Source organism: Homalodisca vitripennis, chromosome 1, assembly GCF_021130785.1.
Source record: "Homalodisca vitripennis isolate AUS2020 chromosome 1, UT_GWSS_2.1, whole genome shotgun sequence".
In the NCBI taxonomy this organism is placed as follows: domain Eukaryota; kingdom Metazoa; phylum Arthropoda; class Insecta; order Hemiptera; family Cicadellidae; genus Homalodisca; species Homalodisca vitripennis.
This window is the reverse complement of record NC_060207.1, coordinates 159,288,852-159,309,944: the sequence shown is the minus strand read 5'-3', so window position 1 is coordinate 159,309,944 and position 21,093 is coordinate 159,288,852. Positions and strand designations below refer to the sequence as shown.

The following is a 21,093-nucleotide window of genomic DNA, read 5'->3' as shown; positions in this document are numbered from 1 at the left end:
CTACGCCAGGGACTCAATCCCGGATCTCTCACTTACCCGGTGAATGTGCTACTATTTACACACAGAGCTCTTACTTTTTACGATTCAATTATTTGTTATTTGGCTGTTTCTTTCACATATGTGTTTAAATAACCAAACTAACATATGATCGGAAGAACAAAATACCTGTCAATTGACTTTTATTTACGTTTAATTAAATTTGTGTATAAGTGGGGCAATAGCTTAATTTAATTTAATTTAAATAAAGATTGAACCGCAAAAAAAGTACTTGCTACCCGGGACTCAATCCCGGATCTCTCACTTACCCGGTGAATGTGCTAACTATTACACCACAGAGCTCTTACTTTTTACGATTCAATTATTTGTTTATTTGGCTGTTTCTTTCACATATGTGTTTAAATAACCAAATCTAACATATGATCGGGAGAACAAATACCTGTCAATTGACTTTTATTTACGTTTATTAAATTTGTATAAGTGGCAATAGCTTAATTTAATTTTAATTTAAATAAAGATTGAACCGCAAAAAGTACTTGCTACGCCGGGACTCAATCCCGGATCTCTCACTTACCCGGTGAATGTGCTACTATTACAACCACAGAGCTCTTACTTTTTACGATTCAATTATTTGTTATTTGGCTGTTTCTTTCACATATGTGTTTAAATAACCAAACTAACATATGATCGGGAGAACAAATACCTGTCAATTGACTTTTTATTTACGTTTATTAAATTTGTATAAGTGGCAATAGCTTAATTTAATTTAATTTAAATAAAGATTGAACCGCAAAAAAGTACTTGCTACGCCGGGACTCAATCCCGGATCTCTCACTTACCCGGTGAATGTGCTACTATTACACCACAGAGCTACTTACTTTTTACGATTCAATTATTTGTTATTTGGCTGTTTCTTTCACATATGTGTTTAAATAACCAAACTAACATATGATCGGGAGAACAAATACCTGTCAATTGACTTTTATTTACGTTTATTAAATTTGTATAAGTGGCAATAGCTTAATTTAATTTAATTTAAATAAAGATTGAACCGCAAAAAGTACTTGCTACGCCGGGGACTCAATCCCGGATCTCTCACTTACCGGTGAATGTGCTACTATTACACCCACAGAGCTCTTACTTTTTACGATTCAATTATTTGTTATTTGGCTGTTTCTTTCACATATGTGTTTAAATAACCAAACTAACATATGATCGGGAGAACAAATACCTGTCAATTGACTTTTATTTAAGTTTATTAAATTTGTATAAGTGGCAATAGCCTAATTTAATTTAATTTCAATAAAGATTGAATTGCAAAAAGTACTTGCTCCGCCGGGACTCGAACCCGGATCTCTCACTTGCCGGGTGAATGTGCTACCTCCACAGTGAGGCCAAATTTGTTTAAAATTTAATGGTCTGAGCAATATTTTGTTGTGATAAAATCCAAAAACATATAAATGAGACGTCTTAAATATTTTATGATTAATTATTTGGTAGGTTTGTATCAGTTATATAGGCATGTGAGAATTAACCAGCAGACTCTCCAACTGCTTAATAAGGGTCATCGGATTATTTCGAAAATTGTCACTGATGATGAGACGTACATACTATTTTATGATGTTCCAACTCAAGGAGAGCCACATATTAGTGGTTGACGACAAGCTATCCTTCACAATGGTCAAGAAACAACAATTGGTGGAGAAAGTAATGTATGCTACAGGAGTACGGGACTGGAGGGACAAATGACTGTCACAGCAAGTTGGTATACTGTACCTCTCTGTATCGTACAACTGAATTGGATGTACACTGTTGTAGCCTGCAGAGCCAACAGCAATGGAAGCAAGAGAGGGATTAACGGCAACACACCACACACGATCTGACACGTTAACTGTCTGGGTGCAGTTTGGAGAGCCTGTCTCCTGTAACTGCCATATCTGTACAACAGTTGAGTGTTTTGGTCAAATATTGATTTTAGCTTTTCATTTTAATTAGATTGATATGAAACACAAATACATTTTGAAAACAAATCAATCTATGAGTAAATTACCTATTTCACATCATAAATTAGGACATTAAAATGTTAATCATACTCACCTTTATAGTACTATCTTTTGAACCAGAGACTAGAATGTTCCTTTTACAATCAATTCCCAAAATACTCTGACTGTGAATCGCTTTGAGACAGAAAACAGGTCTAGGTCTCTCTGTAGAAATTGACCATCCATAGATGTTTTTGTCACTGGAACAAAAAACTAACAATACATTTTTTTAATATTAATTTTACAGGCATGAACAATAAATATATAAAATGGCACAGTAATTGTTTTAAAGTATATCATCTCCATCTATACATGGTATTTGAGAACTCTTTAGCAATATGTTTTTTGGATAAGACAAACTCAAAACATAATCTAACTAGATTGGGAGTGTTAGTTTATTGTGTTTTTTACTTTAAAAATTCATAATTCAAAGTTAAAACTTGTGTTGGGAAGGGTTGAGTCAATGTGAATGTAGGGTTTAGCTCCAGTTCACCTTCCTCTTAGTGCAGGTGAAATGTAACTATAATCAACTCAAATTCATGTGTGAAAATAGATTTTTAATGAGTGATAATGATTTATAAAAAAAATGCATCTTCTCAGCTATTTTAAGAACTATTTTAACACAAAAAGCTCTAAAAACTTCTTTTTAAGTTTTATTACACTAGTTTATTACTATGTTAGTTTTTAGAAAATTTGATATGAAGAATTTTTCACAACCATCATTTTAATCCTTTCTTAGGTGAATTTATATGATGTGCTTCTGAAGCTACTGGGTTAAATTTAATTGATTTGGTCACTCTACCAGTAGGAAAAATGTATTCACATTTGAACAGAACCAGAACCAATACAAGTTATATATTATTGCTTATCTTATTTAAAGCTTGATAACGGGGTGGGAATATACAAGTTATTGTAGTTTTCAGAATTAAGTAACATCTACTAATTTAATTTTTAATTCCAACAGTTTTTTCTATTTATATCTTGTAGTGTTTGACAATTGGGAAGGGTAATAGGCACAGAATTAGGGACTAATTAATTGAAAGTGTAATGAATAATTTAGTTTAATTATATTCCAAAAAGTAGGTTCGAGTTAGATTCCAGTTTGGTTATGGTAACCATTCATGTAAGCAAACCATCAAAAATTTATGACTTTTACCAGGCTTGATTGCAACTTTATATTTTTTGTGAAATATTGATCTGTTATGTATAATTTTCAAAAACCATATATACAAGTAATTTAATACATACATGGATACTGTGTTTTTTTAATTGTTGCAATCTGTTTTTTACCTAGACCAACATTGAAAAATATCTTCAGTTACATTAACAAAGATTCATATTACAGAGGTTGGCCACAAAAATCATCATTTTATAGGTGATAAAACCAATATAAGACAAATAACGACAGTACTTAACCTCGATAAATGCACCTCTTTGTTAAGAATATCTCAATAAGAGGAATCTTTCCGTAGCCCTTGAAATATGTCTTATGTAATAAGGTTCAACTGAACAAAATAGATTTTTTAATATTTTAGATGATAAAAAGGTTAAAGACATAAACAAAAGAGATAATTTACATTTAACTGTAACTGGAATATAGAAAACTAGGATAACTATTTAATTTACCAGTGATATTAAATCAAACCTTTTTCCAATGCTCAAAGATTCTTCATTCAAGATAAATATTGTATTATGATTAAATTTTAGGAATAGATTTATAAAAATTTGTTACAATTCAATGTTTATCTTCAGGAGACCAATCATCAAAATAATAAAATTTTGCTCTAAACACGTTGATTGTCTCTTCTTCAGAATCACATTTATTAATACCTTTTGCTTAATTTAAAATTCGACCTTGATATTTACAGAGACTGAAGTACTTGTTATGGTGTGATAAACTTGATTAACAAAGTCTATTATGATACAATGCACTAAAGAGACAAGAAGAAAATTTTTTCAAAACTTCCAAAAGATTGATAAAAATGTTCTAGTTGTTGTTTTTTAATCTGTTAACAATACTTTTCAAATCAAATTTATATACGTCCTCTATAATTTGTGTGCTATAGTCATTTGATGATTTTAAACATTCAAAGACTTTCTTTTAATTTAAAGCATTCAAATAACGAAGATTGTATACAAATTTGTTTATACGTGTTTTGAAAGATTATTAAATTAATTATAATTGCTTTCTTTTAAAAGATTTTAAAGTATAAAAAATAGAAATTTTGCAAAAGTTAATTTTTCACACTTTATTTATATAGGACTAATTTGACTATTTAGTAAAATAATTTAGTATTTTGAAAGATTTTTGTTGAATTTGACATTTTTAATTGAATATTTGGAAATTGTTTTTTAAAATTCATTAAATTTTATTGTTATTTAGTAAAATTTTCATTCTTTCATTCGAAGAAAAAAATTAAGTATTTTCTGTTTATGTTTATAGATTTATTCTTTGCACTTTAACAATATACTTCAATAGATATTCGAAAGGTTCTGAAACCTTTTCTGTTTGGTTTTTAAGATTTATTCTTGGTAGATTACGTATAGATTTATTTTATTAACTATTTGATGTTTCCAAGTCATAGGAACTTTTATTAACTTATGATTTTATAAATTTTTATATGGTATTTTAGACACTATTTATATTTTAATTTTGAATGGCTCTGAAAGTATAAATAATTTCATTGCTCCATCTGAATTTAAACCCGGATCTCTCACTTGAGAAGTAACAGTTTAGAACAAATGTTCAGGGTTACAGAATGTCAGATCAATACACAGCATTAGATTGATACATTAATTACCTCTTTAACTGGCTACTCATAACTATTAAAATATAATACAAGATATCTAATATACGATTATCAATGTCCAGTTCAGTGTTAACCCTTTTAGTGCCAGAGATAAAAATAAACTCAAATTGAAAAATGCTGAGTTATTTTCAGTGTGACTATGCGAAAGGTGCCAGAGGGGTTTGGAAAAAAAGTTTATCTAAAATTTATTTATGATCATAAAAAGCTCCTTTTAAACACTTTTTAATATCTCATATCAATATATCACTTAGGAGAGCAACATTTCCATGGAAACAAAATAAAATTCAAGTTTGAGATGAAATAACAATTATAAAAAACTTTATTATGAAATTTCAATCATGATAATTAATTTAAAAATATTCCAAAATCATGTGTAATAATCTAATATTGTACCATAAACAAAATTATAAAAAACATTAACTGTTATAGATTATTTTTACTAAAAAGCAAGGTTTCAGAAAAAAATATCTAAAATTTATTTTTTATCATTAAAAGCTTCTTTTTAATTCGTTTGAAAGGTAAATGAATTGTCTATAAAAATATATATAACAATAAGATGATTTATAATTTTAAAAATTAAAAAATCACTTTAGACAGCATCTTTTCTAAGGAAACAAAATAAAAATCCAGTTTAAGGGAAAATAACTACTCTAAGAAATATTTATTTAAAAATATTAATACTTTTATGATAAAGAGCTCTTAAAACATCCTAAAATCATATGTAATAACCTAATATTGTACAATAAACACATTAATAAAAATTATTCAAGCACAAGGTTTTTTTGCTGAAAAAGCACAGGTTTTGAAAAACATTCAGTTAAAGTTTATTTTTCACAATAAAAAGCTCCTCTTAATTCTTTTTGAAATTTAAATACTTTAATGATATAAACCACTTAAAAACAATGCAAAATCATGTGAAACATTACTTATTAAACAAAACTAAAAAAATAAACATAACCTTACTCAGGCAATTTTCAATCAAATTCTACAACACTGCTTTCATGGACACTTAGACATATAACTGGCACAAAAATCTTCTAAAAGTTTACTTAAGTGACTGTCATCACTTTTTTATTAATTTTAATATTTAATATAACTTAGAAACATTTTAAATTCATAAAAACACACCATTATTTAACATAAAAATAGATTACTGCTCTTCACGACACCAGAATCGTAATCACAATCCAACTGAGAAAGTGTTGCATTTTAGTTAGTTGTTTATGTCAACTAACAGTAATAAAACTTAGAAATAATAATTGAAAGGATTAGTTTAGTTCATGTATTTGCCTTTGGTATGATATCAGCCAGTATGAGTAAATTTTAGAGGTACTACAAATGAAATAGAAATCATCTCATTACGAGACTCCGGCACTTTTCGGGTAGGACCAAGGATACAAGTTCTTGTGTATCTAAGTCAATGGATTAAACCAGATAGAAAAATTTTCTTTTTTTTAAACCCGAATTCAAATCCTTGTGAAAGAATCAACCGTGCAAAATTACAGTGTTATAAATTTTATATAGAGTGTGAATGGTGAATTTTAAAATTTTAAAAAGCCATACTGTCACATTGATTGTAAAACAGGTACAGTAGCATTTACAACACTAAGTTATACAGGACCTAAACAATAAAACATCTAAAGAATATCAGAGAGTTCACTAAATTCCATACCAGTTGCAATAATAAGGTCAGAATATAAATTTTTGTAGAAAGACAAGAATTACGTTTAACATCAAAAATATGATTTAAATCACAGAAAAAATAAAGTCAATTCGAGACATTTTTATAACTGTATATAACATACAAAAAAACTGCATAATATATGATTTTACTATAACTGTATCTATTATCAAAATAATTTATCTGTAAATCCAACTGAACTTGCTATGGTGCAATGATGTTCACAGATATAGATTGTAATGTGTCAGACAAATTCAACTGTTCCCAATGCACATTTATTCTACCTATCAATTTTCAAGTAACATCTCACCTGCTAGCACTATAAATCATGTCATCGGTCACTACAAAGCGAGATATGTCCTCTTTATGACCCATTTTTAAGTTCATAAGAGGTGAATCCATCTTGAGCCCTTCCGGCAACCTCTTCACAGCCAAGATATTTGAACCCTGACTGATCCAGAGCACTCTGCTTTGGAGGTACAGCCATGGCATGTATCTGTGCACAAAACAAGCGACCTTATTTTATCTCATTAAATATAAATAAATAAGACTGTTTTACATATATATTATATAGTTACTGTTTCTTATACCATTACAACACTGTTTTTCCATGCCTTAAGGCTTAATTTTAAGGTCAACACTTGCAATATTATTCTGCAATAAAATAGTATAGAGTAAATCTAGAGTTGTTGACCTTAATACGAATTCCTGCAGCTTTGAATGAATTAAAAACAATTGGAAACATTTGTTTATATTAAAAAATTTGAAATATTTGATTTTTCCTCTGCATATTATATTTTATGAGTCTTGCCATAAGTTTTGGTACCCACAAAAAATTTGGGGTAGTCAAGCTTCTCCACAACAATTTTATAATCTAAATTTTATGCAATTTAGATCATAAATTTCACGATTTTCCTTAATTTTTCTAAACAGGTCTTCTGTAACCAAGTTAGGCTAACCACTACACCCCTTGTAATCATTGTTATAACCATTTAAAAAAATCAATAAACTCATTTATCCATTCCCACAAATGTCACAAAATTAGTGATGAATTTCAATAGGTTTGTAGTTTTTGTTAACAAAAATCATACTGAACACGCTTTGCAAATGGTAGTTTTTTTAATTGGAGTGCACATTTTATCTAGCCACAGTGAGACAAATAGGAGAGATACAGACCTCCCGTTACCATGACTCGATCGTTCTCAACAGAGGATCTTTTTAGCCCAAGATGGTGGCTCTAATCCACCCACTGCCTAGCTAGTACCAAAGGTGTTACTTTAAAAATAATCCTTGTAAAAGAACAAAAAAAACATGGTTTACAAATCTAAACCTACAACTAAATTTTACTGCCAAGCAGTTTTCAAGTGCTGCAAATTGAACTGCACTTGGAAGTGCACCAATGTATGTTCATAAACATAGATATGAACATTTAAAGTCAAATATTTTGTATAAAACCATAATACTTCTTATTTTAGGAATCTACCAGTAGTTTTTTGAAACTTTCTATCAAATTGTGTTAAGGAATATACGTATACCATATATTACTTAATTTTTTAATACTTTAAATAACATATAAATCTTTATATTGAAGAACTCCAGAAATTATCCGAAGGTTACCTGACATGAGTGTTGTAACCTTTCTCCCTATAGCAGCCGTATCTCCAGTTGGCACTAATCCTACATCTCTCTTTTGCTTCAAGTTTCTTTGAAGTCCTAGAAACAAATGAGAAATTAGAGAATTAAAGCTATATGCAGATAAATTACATTTCAGTGATACCAATTAAAAATAGTCACCATATAAATTTAAGCACTTATCATAGCAGTGAATTAGTTTTGAAATCTCAGCATTATAAAATTCTGCTGCCTGAGACTTCAACCAGGCAGTTACACTCTCCCACAGTTCCATGTCATCATCAAAGCGCTGCTTCGCAAGGTCCGGACTGTAAGGCATATGCTGAAACACCTTCCACTTAAAAGCATCCAGGACTTCTCAAGTCAGATTTGCATTATGTTGTCGGGTGTTGTCGTAAAAAAACAAAATGTTCAAACTTAACTTTCCTCTGCACTAGTTTTGTGTTGGTCTTCTTAACTTTTGCAAGGTTTCCCAATACCTTGCAAAATTTATAGTTGTGCCACGTTCTAAGAAATTAACAAGCAAGTCCTTTCCTGTCCCAAAAATAGTTGTCAATCTTTCATGCCAATGTTTGCACGCATTTCTTTTCTTGTTGGGAGAGTGTGCGTGTCCCCATTCATAAACTGAAATTAGGTTTTGCAATTCACGTGTTTTACCCAAGTCTCGTCTCCTGTAAGTATTCCATTGAGCAGCAAGTCACCATCTTTTCCGTAAGTGTCAAAATGTCAATGAAGCAGCCATAAGTTGATTTTTATGTGTTTCTGTTAAGAAATTCAGTACCCATCTTGCACAATATTTGTGACTAGCTGTTTCCCGCGGCTTCGCACGCGTCTCTTAAGCTTTGCCCGTATATTTCTTTGCCTTCAAATAGTGTTTGGATATTTTAATATACGTAACTACTGTGTTGTAATTGCAGTTTATAATGTGCAGGCGCTTTGATAACTTTTATATCTTGCAGTACAGCCTGGTGGTTAGTTACATCAATGGGCATTGCGTATAAACCTTCTACATAGAAAAATACAAATTTTCATAGTGATCGGTTCAATAGTTTCTGAGTCTATAAAGGACAAACACACAAACATTCATTTTTATATATTATGATTGCAGAAACAGTTTAAACAAAATTTGTCGTTTCTCTTAAGCTTACTCTATGCTTTAAAACTATAAGTGTAAAGAAATTTATATATAAATATATTTTTTGTCGCATTATATATGTTTACAAAGAACAGCTGATTAAAAATTTGAAAAGACTCTTTCACTTAATAACATATGTTTGCTGCAATGCATTTCTTACGGGTATTTCTGTAACCAGTGGGGCGGAATCCTGAATCGGGAAAGGGATAAAAAGTATCCTATAACCTTCTACAGATCAAGACGAACAAATTTAAAAAAAATTAGGCGAATCCGTCCAGCCGTTTGTGAGTGATGCTGTTACACACGAACAGTTTCATTTTTATATATATAGATAACTTATCTTCTGTGTAACAATTTTGTGTTAAAAACTTTTTGAAATTTGAAGAAAACTAAATGAAAAGTTCTGTTACTGTGAATTGGTGGTCTTCTTTAATCTTCTCATCGACTTTATAGAGACAATATTATTGGTAACAATCCTTGGCCGTCCACTTTGTTAATCATCATGCACTTTAGTTCAGCCATTTTTAAACCCAATGCACCACTGACGCACTCCACATTCAGTTATCACATCATTGCCATAAACTTCAGAGTTGGCAATAAATCTCCATTGGTTTATTGTGCTTAGCCAACAAAACCATATTACTGACTGCGCTGCACAACAAAAACCATATTACCGACTGCGGACCATATATGCACAACTGAACGGAGAAACGCCCTGACATCAAAATGGCCGTGATAGTCCCATAGCGGCTACAGAGCGGAACATAATCTTCTTTCTAAAAAGCCCTGGTACTTTATATTAAAAACAGCAACAAACTCAGCTATACCATACACTAGTTTTATAAATAACATAGCCTCAATGACACATATTACATTTGTTTCAAAACAAGTAAACTATTGTGACAAAAACTTTTTTAAATTCTTCTATTCAATAAATGAATATCCAGAAGAGTATACAGATATTCTTCTTCTTCTATGGGTTGGCTTATTGCCATGTACTTAAGCCCCAAGTCTTTTGCACACCATGAAGCCTACCAGTCTACGGTTTCAGCAGTTCCACAAACCGCCAAAATCAATCTATCAGGTCCTCCTGGGGAAATTTGTCACCCTTGTCCAAACTACCAAAGATGGCATACCAGTCCCTTGCTATTCAAAGACAATCAAAGAGCAGGTGTTCAGCAGTTTTCTGCTGTTTGTCACACATTCTACAGAGCGGATTCTCCCGAAGGATGCCGACTCTCTTCCTCAGATGATTAAGTCCTGTAATCATACCCATAACCCAAGAAGACCACAATCAACTTCGTAAGAGAAGGTCAGATGCCATTCTAAGGGAAGGCTACTGTAGAACCATTCTGCTCATTCTCAGACCTGGATGCAGCCCCCTTCTTCTTTCATGTTCAATAAGAAGCCATTTTGAGACAGCCCCAAGGATTCACACTTAGAAGTGGCACAGAACGGTTGAGGTCCCATCATATTGGACGCTCACGACCAGAAACCCAACAAAATAGTAACATTTTTGATTCTGCCTAGGGAAGAAACAGCTTGATAGTGTAACATGATTTGTATGTTCAGTTTAAGAATATTCATTTTTTTAAGTCAGTATTTATCATTACTGAACCTCCAACGGAGTATCGTAAATACCATTGACGACCAGAAAGGAATCGTCAAACGGAGTATGATAACTAAAGTTGAGGACCATGAAGAAATCGTTCAGGAAGATGCTCATTAAACTATCAGACCAGGAAGGAATTTACCAATCTAATTAACCTAAAATTGAGGAAATTATGATGGTGGACATTTCATCACGACGCAGAACTCCATGCAACTTTTAGTCATGTCTTTGCTGTTATTAATAATTTAATCACTTTCTAACAATATTTTATCTAAATTTAATTCTTATTCTTTCTTAATTTATGTTTTGTTAAATGGAACCAATGTCAGTTGAGAACTATAACTGAATCATTGTGTAATCAGTATCATTAAAAAAATAAGATTTCAACAATTTAGAATCAATTAACAATATCTTTCTTAAGCTATTATTCTGTACAACGATTCTTTTTATAGACGTATAGGCATCAAGATATTCAAGTTATCCTAAGCAAGGGCCTGAACTCATGTAAAATTGGATACCCTGAGATTGTATAGTGTTATTGCTCTACCAAATTATAACCAATATATAACTTGATTTAATAAAATATTCATTCCAGGTAAGATATTCCATTTTATAATTTTTTATTATCTAACGATAACTTGGGGGCTAACTATTATTTACCAATACTTTAAGGTTTTATAAACAAATTTGAACTGTCAACGGAGATAAATTTTGTTATAACTGAGAGGGTGGTAATATTATCAATCACAAACAAGTTTGGAATTGAACACCAAAGAGTCCAGCGCCATCAGTGCTATGTGACTGGATCTGTGAAAATGCTGATCGTCTTACTCCTATACTACAGATGAAGACTCTCACAAGCACACTACAGCACACTATGACTGCTAAATCAGGATGCTAATTCTGCAGTGCTCACTGCTAAAGCCCAAGGCCAGTGGTGTAGTGGGGCCGGAGCGGTCCGGAGCGGCCCTCCGGCACAGCTTTAGGAAGCGGAGCGTCGCTCCGGCATAGCATCTAGAGCCGGAGCTGTGAACTGGAGCACCACCCGCCTGTAAAAAGTGGTAGGCGGATGACGAGTCGCTGGATAATAAAAAGGCCAGAACAACCAGCATCACTTATATGTCCGTTGAGTGGTATCAAGCTAATTGTAGGCGCTGTGCAATAGACAACTCTTGTAACTCGCAACTAGCGCCTTCATAAAAATCAGGATGCTCTCTCACTCTCCCTCTCCCCCTCCCATGACAGGAGTGCCACACCACCCCGCCCGTCCATCTCCTACTAACTGCAGGAAGTGTATTCTTACACAGAGACCTGTAGTTATTCACGTTCCCGGTCTCTATGTTGTTGTGAGTCCTTGTATTAAGTTGTTATCGTCGAAAGTCTTAGTCGTAGAGGTTGAGTTCAAACAGCGTACCGTATATACTGTTAGTTTTGTTTGAGTTGAGTCCTCTATAATACATTTGTGAAAGCCTATTACTAATTTTTTTAATTATTAGTTTGTGAATTTTGTGGAGTGATGGAACCAAAACCTAAACATAAATATATAACGTCATTTTTTAGTGCCCCTAATATGACTGACTCAAATCCAGTTCCTGGAACATCAAATCCAAAAGCTAAAATTAAAATAAGTAACCTCGCTGAGTCTGAGCCTAATGAAAAGGAAGTTCGAGCAGATAAACCCTCCCCCACACGGAACACAGTGGCCTGAAATTTGGACAGAAGATATGAGGGAAAGAAAGAAGGCGGCCTTTCCTTGGATAGACTCAAAGGAAGGTAAATTAGGCTATAAAATTTGTTTTGAAGTCGGTAATTTGGGAGCCTAAAAAAAAAACATGTTTAGCTTTCTTATGAGTGGCGTTTGTACAAAGTTTGTTTTTTGGCTCAAATAGAACAAATCAACTCAAATTTTTGAGGAAAGAGATTATTGAACATAAACAGTCGAAAGCTCACCAAATCACTCAAACAATTATTGACAAACATTCGATGCCACAAGTAATTGATCAAATGAATCAAGCTCAGCTCGATTCAACTAAGGCTGTGTTTAGATCGGCATATTTTATTGCTCAATACGACCGTCAGTACAGCAACCATTTTGGATTGCTTGAGCTACAAAAACTAAATGGGGTAGATATCTGCGTAGGCCTTCATTCAAGGTATAGCGCGGTCGAAATAATAGATCATATTTCAAAGGAAATGAAAATGCGCATTTTGAATCAAGTAAAGGAAATTTCTGCAAAACTGTCAATAATCATTGATGAATCCACAAACGTTAGTTCTAAATCCGTCCTCATTGTATATTTAAAATGTGAATTTAGCAAGGATAAACCACCAAGTACTTTATTTTTGGACTTAGTCGAGCTTTCTGATCAAAAAGGTGAGACATGTTTTAACAGTGTTCACCAGTGCCTTGAAGGATATGGTTTTAATGGCGAGTACTTAAAACAAAACTTAGTTTCCTTTACAATCGACGGGGCGAACGCCATGTTGGAAAGCACTGAGGTGTAGCAAGGAGATTTTTATCTCTTTACCCTAATATCATCATATGGCACCGTATGAATCACAGACTGGAACTGGCTATTGGGAAAGCCATAAGTGAAGTAGCCGGGGTTAACCATTTCCAGTCATTTATGGATAAACTTTATTCATTGTACAGCACATCTCCAAAGAATAAGCGAGAGTTAAAAGAATGTGCACAGGAGCTCGATATTCAAATGAATAAAATCGGCAGAATTTTAAGCACGAGGTGGGTAGCAAGCAGTTTTCGTGCTGTTTCAGCCGTGTGCTTTGGTTATCAAGCCTTAGCCAGCCACTTCTCTAAAGCAATGTATGGTCCTGAGAGAACATCCACTGATGGATGCAAATATAATGGTTTATTGAAGAAGCTGTCTTCCTATAAGTTTTTGTTAAACTTAGCATTTATGTATGCCATTCTTGCTGAATTGGCTTTGTTGTCTGAAAGTCTGAAAAACAGTAGCACGTCCCTTGTATTTGCAGACAAACTGATTCATAGATCTATCAGATATCTGGAATCTTTGAAAGAAAAACCTGGGCCAAGAGTTCTGGAGGCACAAGTCGCCATGAGGGAAGGCTGTTTTGCTTGTGTAAGGTTAAATGAAAACCCTAAAATCGTATCATTTAATGGTGAGCAGTTGATTTCTAGTGTAATCAGCAACTTAAAGAAGGGAATGTTTTGAAAGGTTTGGCCAAACTCAAGTGGAGCAGCTATGCAAACGCTTCAAGTTGAACATCAACAGAGCTGTGACAGCTTACAGGGATTACTTGGATAACAGCAGGCGGGTACCTGATGGACTGCAAGAGCTTATAAACTGCACTAAAATAATACCCCGTAGTTCCGCTGACTGTGAAGGAGGGTTCAGCAGTAGGAATAACATACTTACACCATTAAGGAACTCATTGACAGTAAGTCATGTCTCTGCCAAACTGTTTTTAAAACTCCAAGGTCCCCCGCTCTGCAGATGGAAGCCTGACCCCTATGTCATGACATGGCTAAGAAGACATGGCTAAGACCAGCCGACACCCAAACAAGAATAGAAAGGAAATGGGGAATGGAAAAGGAGAGGAATTTTTGGACATATTTTAGAGGTTATCGCACAATATTCATGTTCGTGTTACCGTTGGAAATATGTAAAAATATTACTTCTACAATATTTAATAGTTTTTACAATGCATTTTTACGGTATTCTTTTTCAGGCTACAATAATGTATTAGCACGACAGCACAGTTATTTTTCAAAGTATGTCTAAAATCATAGCTTATCTGTTTGTCATTACTAATTGTGTTAGCCTAGTTTTCGAAATAAAATGTCCTTTATTAATAATCAAAAAGATTTTTATTGCTGTACCCAGCAACTCGCCGCTCCCATGTTGTAAGTATAATATATTTATATTACAGTTTTCACCATTAAATAACTAATGTTATAAAGTAAATTTAATAATGAACCAGAATATATAACATTTATTACAGTCGCTCTAGTTTAAGTGGGTAAAACGACAGTTTAAGTGGAAGTGTGCAAATGTAACGCCGCCGTCGGAACGCCAAGCTGACGACACGTGCCAGACCTGAGCGAGGGTGGTGGGGGGAATCTGCGCGGTAGCACACCTATTATACTTACACCATGGTCGCTCCGGCACAGCTAAATTCGGCACTACACCACTGCCCAAGGCCGACCAAAGTCCTGCCTGCTGAAGACAGTAGGCACTCCTGGCCATAGTTTGAATGATAATATCCAGGGGGGAGAGGTTGAGGCAACAGTCTAGAGCTGCGCCCAACACACTTGGAAAAGCCCCAGTGCAAGCTAGGCCATCCTTTGGACGACAGCCAGACCAGCTTGGCCTCCGTTTTTTACTACCAGACAACAGTTCCAAAATTAGTGCAGGTCTGACCACAGAGACATAAAGCCAATATAAAAGCCTCAGCTTAACTTCCCAAGGCCCAACTGTCACACGTCCGCATTGCATTAAAGACCATTTTCCTCTGGCGATAACCCTTTCCAATTGGGGTCCCCAGTTTGGGAGCCTATCATCAAGGATCATGCTCAGGTACTTAACCTCGGACATAAACTCAATGGAAGAGTCTCTGAGTAGGAATGGACTAATACCGTCCAACTGATGCCTCCTACTCAAGGCAACCATAGCAGCCTTGGTAGGGTTGACAATAAGGCCCATACCAACACAGCAGTTTCCCACCATGTTCAAAGCAGCATTGACTGTTGTGTTGAACTTGCCACTCACAAGAATTAAAATGTCATCTACGTACCCTATGGTACCCTGGGGACATTCCCTCCTAGTCCTTGCACTGACACTTGCTCCCATAAGAGTGGTAGCAACCACCCTGTCTGTAAGGCCCTTATCCAGTCACATATTTGACAATCAATACCACGTTTCAATACCGCATTGACAATCGCCTGAGTGCCTTCAATGTCCAGAAAAACACCTAGAGCTACTTCTTCTCTGCCAGGGTCTTCTTAATCCTGCATACCAGTTGATGCAGGGCTGTTGCATGATCTTCCTGGAGTGTAGATGTGCTGATTTTGATCCCTTCCCAAACAAACCTGGCAACCATCCTCTCTATGGTTTTAAGAAAGGGGAACAGACATATCAACCTAAAGGACTTAGATCGATCTAGGTTAGCCCTCGCCTGCTTCGGTATAAACATATATATATATATATATATATATATATATATATATGTCTCTATACTATCAATCCTAATGTGAAATCATCACTTTCCAAAAAATATCTTCTCTAGTTATATTCATGTGAAACGTGTCTGGGCAGCTTGTTATGGTGCTTGACACTGGCCTCACTTTCTCGGATTACATCACTTATGTTTCCCAATTGGTTTAGAAAGGCTGTGAGGTCTGTACAGGGGTTAATACTACCAATTAGTCAAGCTGCAGCTGGTTCAATATTGGTTTTGTCAGTACTATTACTATTTTCCTGCATACGGTAATAGCATTACCAGGGAGGAAATGTCCTGAGTGTAAAGGCGGCAGACCACTGCAGTGAGCAATGACTTGAATATATGACATATCTCGCCACAAGATACAATCAGGGTTTTCTTTATTAAATTTGCTTTCATATCAGTGTTCAAATAATAAAATTGTACATGTTAAGTCACTATAAAATAATGCTGCATATGTTGGGAAAGTTAGTCTACATAAAGAGTATATTTACAGATTTATTTATTATCCTATTTTTCTTGTTTTTATCATGGTTACCCATAAAACCAATGTAAAAATATTCGCTAACGCTCAGCCATATCACATGGAATGACATGTGCTATCAATGAAGTGTTCTTATATTGTAGCTTCATGAACATTTAATGTATAAGGTCAGTTCATTTTCAAAATATTGTGTGGACAGACAGATACACAGTGAGAAATTTGTCCAGCCTCACAAGTGGTATAGGCCTATGTTGACAGTAAATGTTTAATTTAGCCACTTCACGATATTTGTTGTTTTTTTAAAGGAAAATTCTTTAACATTAAATTTAAAATACATCAGATAAAAATTAAACTTCTGTAAGACAGAAACTTTGTTTTATTTCATAAAAGGCACTAATAGTTAAACAGGGTAACAGTAATGTTTCCGGATATCAGCACAGGAAAACACCTTTGACGAACCAAAAACATCCCTTGAGATCGTAACTTGCCGTAAAATAAGAAATTCCAGAAGGTTAATAACTAATGTTAACTAAATACTATAAACTCACCTAACCATATTAAACCTGTCTAAAACAACAATGTATCCTCAAGTAAACTCTAATACCATAAATTAGTTTAAAAAGTTATTTACATGTTTGATTTTGGATTACGTAAGCAGTTAAAATATTATGAAATTAATTTATTAATTTTAAATTGGAAATTGTGTTCTTTTTCAGAGTGGGAGTATGAGTTCATTATGAACTCAAGTGTATTTTTTAATCTAGAAAAGCTATTTTAATGTGATCAGAAGTTACCACGTGGTTTATAAATAGATATTACATAAATATATAAATTAGGAAGTTATGGCTTGTTTGCTAGTTATGTTTGTTTTTTACACCATTTATTTTATTTATAAAAAGTTTGGTTCAATTCGTTTGGATTATTTTCAAATTTATTTTTATCCACACTGTTAATGAGATTCGTGTGTGAACCTATTGAAATCGTTTTCATGAACAAAACAAAATAAATTTTAGTGGATAAAAATTAAAAATAATGAATTGTAGAACATTCAAAGTGGAACCAATTTTCTTGTAAGATAGAAGGAATTTATGGTTAGGTGAATTTACAATATTTGTTTGTTTTGTCAAATTGCGTTTCCTAGCTAGTTAGCTTAGTATGGTGCTTGACACTGCACCAAGCAACATAACTGATTGGCTGGAGGTATTCATAATCAGACCATCTAGAATTTGATCTTTTAGTGATAAGTACTACCTTCAGTGATGTTTTTGTTATCGCTATCAAACTGGGGCAGCACCAAGGTTGGCAGGAGGCACTTTTGATAAAATTGTAAAAATGACAATAAAAGAGGAACAAGACCCGAAAAACTTTTAAAGTATCCTCATATAAAGTTGATACCACTTATTCTGACTCGTTTCCATGTCTTTTTTTTATGTGATTATACCCCTCGGGTAGACTTTAATAAGCGCCTACACTTGTTATTCGGTTGTTTTTATCAAATGGTTCAATGTTCTTATCCAAAGGAAAAATTCGTTATTACGATTTATTTAACTCAGCATATGATTTTAACTTATTAGTTATAGTTATTTTAATGTAAGCAATAAACAACAAGAAGTAGCTAATACTTTGAGACTTTGAAAATGGTGATGAATGAGGAAAATATGTGAGATGTTTGTCACAAGTGTCTTGATTTTTTTAAAGTGGTTTCAAGATGTGGGTTTGGTTCCTGATAACCCATGGGGATAATTCTTTCTTCCATTTCACCAAAGCTGTTACTTATTGATATATAGCTGGGCAAGTTATTAATATTGTAAGGTTTCTTTGATATCTAAGACTAGGCCATATTAGGTTTTTAAAAATTATAATGTACTTAAGATTCATCTTGTTTCTGTATTTTATTAAAACTTATTTTGTATGAATTGTACAAATCGAAGTTGGATAATATATCAAATTGTCATATTAACGGCCGGAGCAGCAAAATACGAGTTTCGCGTTATTAACTTATTAGAATCATCCTATAGAGCAAATAAATATAAGGTTTGATGGAGTGGAAATGAGAAATAACGAAGTTCTAGAACATAATAAAATGGAACAACTGTTCACACGCAGAGGAATATTTCCATGTTGTACATCCACGTCGAGCGTCACGTGACCATGATTGAACCATGATGGATTGAACCGTGGTGCCATCTTTGCAAACGTAAATGAAAAATAATACTGAAATGAGCAGAATTTTGATCCAATGAACAATGTTTTTCTTAATTTAGAGCTACAAACTAATTAGTTGTTATCGAGTTGACACAAGTGCCTCCGGCCTTCAGCGCAGGCTTCGGCAGCACCTTCGCTGATGTCAACAAAAGAAAAACATCCAACGAGATAGTACCTATCAGTAAAATATCAAATTCTAGAGGGGCTGATCAGAAATATAAATTGAATTGTAATGCCAAGGACATTAATAGAAAACACTTACCATTAATGTGTTCCAGAGAATGTGCAGAAACGTCAAACTCCAACGAAATATAGCGTTGTCTCAGTGGCTTCAAATGCAACAAAGTGGTCACCAAACAAAAATATGTCTCTATGTCTAAGTGCGTTCTTAGAAAAAGGAACCTGCCCGGGCCGATTAAAAAAAATTACATTTTAATTTTTTACAACTTTTGCGAATTTTCCTGTCACAACGAAACATCAAAGTCTCCCGGTTTAAAAACAATACGCAACCGCAAGACGAACAAATACACTGATTAAAAATTCCATGTTCTATTAAAAAATAAATTATCTCGTTTCGGTCGAAACGTAAACTCTTAACATGTCCAACAACACACTCTGACACACCAATTCACCAAGATTGGTGACTCAATCCAAACTACAGTACACAATATCTCAGATAACAGATCCAGCCGCAAATAAAATTTACGACACACCACTTCACTACGATTGGTCGAACTAGTGGATGGTTGATCCATGATTGTCACGCACTTACCCGATCCAACCTACAGTAAACGATATCTTATCTTGTGAAGCACTGACTTCTGCCCCGGAGTGCTCAGATAACAGATACGCTGTCAGTCCCAGCCGCAGATACTATTTACAGATATTCAAACACAGCACACAAACAAAACGTAACAACATTAAGAACTTAACTATTTATGTATAGGCTATATATCCTCTAAACTCAGGAGGTTTATTTGTCATTTGCACCCCCTAAAACCATATATATTTTTTGTTCAGGAGGATGAGCAGAATACATTGATAACGTCAAATTCGTGATTTGCCAGGTCGGCTTTTAACTTATAATTTCCGAATTGTCCAATAAAAACAACCGAATATCGAGTGTAGGCCGCTTATTAAAGTCTCCTCATTCCCTACACCAATGCCTATCCCTACTTAGCATGTTAAACTTCCCACCCAGAAACCCGACTCCTCTCAGTCCTCAAGATTGATCAACTATTTCAGGTATAACCTAAATTTAAACAATTATCAATTATTGTGCAATGTATGTATCTTGACCACCTAAAAAATCTTTATAGAAATAAAACCATACCATTTTAAGTAAATGGTTTTAGATCGTTAGAGCTAACATAAACATATCCCTATTGATTACTAAATAGGTAGACATACCTTGATAAGACTTCATTTGACAGTTGATTAGTAACCATGCACCGATTGCTCCATTTTAACCAAATACAATCTTCTCTGACAACATCATGTAATCTTTTACATGTCATACTTAGATTCCTTAGTGTCAAGGAATCACAAAATTTGAAAATACAAATTAAATCATCAGTATGTAAATCAACTAGCTTTAGCTGGTTGTCTGGTTCTTGATCGCCATGGATAAAATTTTCCATTTTCAGTATATATAAAATCAATGTAATAATAACGTGTTAGTGACATTATTACTCTAATTAAATTTTAACATTTTCTAAAAATAAGGCTTCCTTTAGAAAGTTGTAAGATTTTAAGTCAAACTAATTTGATGTGCTTCAAGAACACCTAATGCAAAAGCGTTTCCTATCACTGATCACTAACACATTGACTCATCACATCATGGCTCACTGTTGTTCCTTGACGTTGACCATTTCACAAACCACACTACTATCCCGTCCGGCATCAGATTCAGATCACGTCACCTGATTGATTTTTTCTCTATGTAAGCACAAAACATGGCCAACAGACATTGGGAAGACCTATCATAGCATAATGCGTCTCGTTGTACTGTAATTTAAACAGTGGTTGCCCCTATATTATTACAAGTTTAAAGGAAAAAAAATAGTAGTTGGTTAACTATATTACAACTATTAAAACTGTTCTTAGGTGATACATTTATGTTATAACGCTCATTATGTAACTTAGTGAAATGTTATTTACTTTAAAGCGGGATTTTAATAACTAACAGGAGTTATTTTGTGAGATCTTGTCGGCAGGGACCCTTCTGGCATTCTCAATCAAAAACAAGGACTAAGGTTGAGAATGACCGGACCACAAACTAAACAACCTGAAT

At 33.8% G+C, this 21,093-nt stretch overlaps 1 protein-coding gene across 1 annotated transcript in view; it reads right to left on the bottom strand.

Moving 5' to 3' along the window:
- LOC124375197 (F-box/WD repeat-containing protein 4-like) overlaps window positions 1–20,689 on the bottom strand; it is a 32,254-nt gene extending 11,565 nt beyond the window's left edge. The window contains exons 1-5 of the mRNA XM_046833307.1: window positions 20,211–20,689; window positions 8,148–8,243; window positions 6,841–7,026; window positions 2,095–2,239; window positions 1,774–1,934 (exon numbers count right to left, since the gene is read on the bottom strand). Of these exons, the coding sequence (XP_046689263.1) occupies window positions 1,774–1,934; window positions 2,095–2,239; window positions 6,841–7,026; window positions 8,148–8,243; window positions 20,211–20,440 (818 nt within the window). The 5' untranslated portion in view covers window positions 20,441–20,689. The remainder of the gene's footprint in view (window positions 1–1,773; window positions 1,935–2,094; window positions 2,240–6,840; window positions 7,027–8,147; window positions 8,244–20,210) is intronic.
- Window positions 20,690–21,093: the final 404 nt, after the last annotated feature.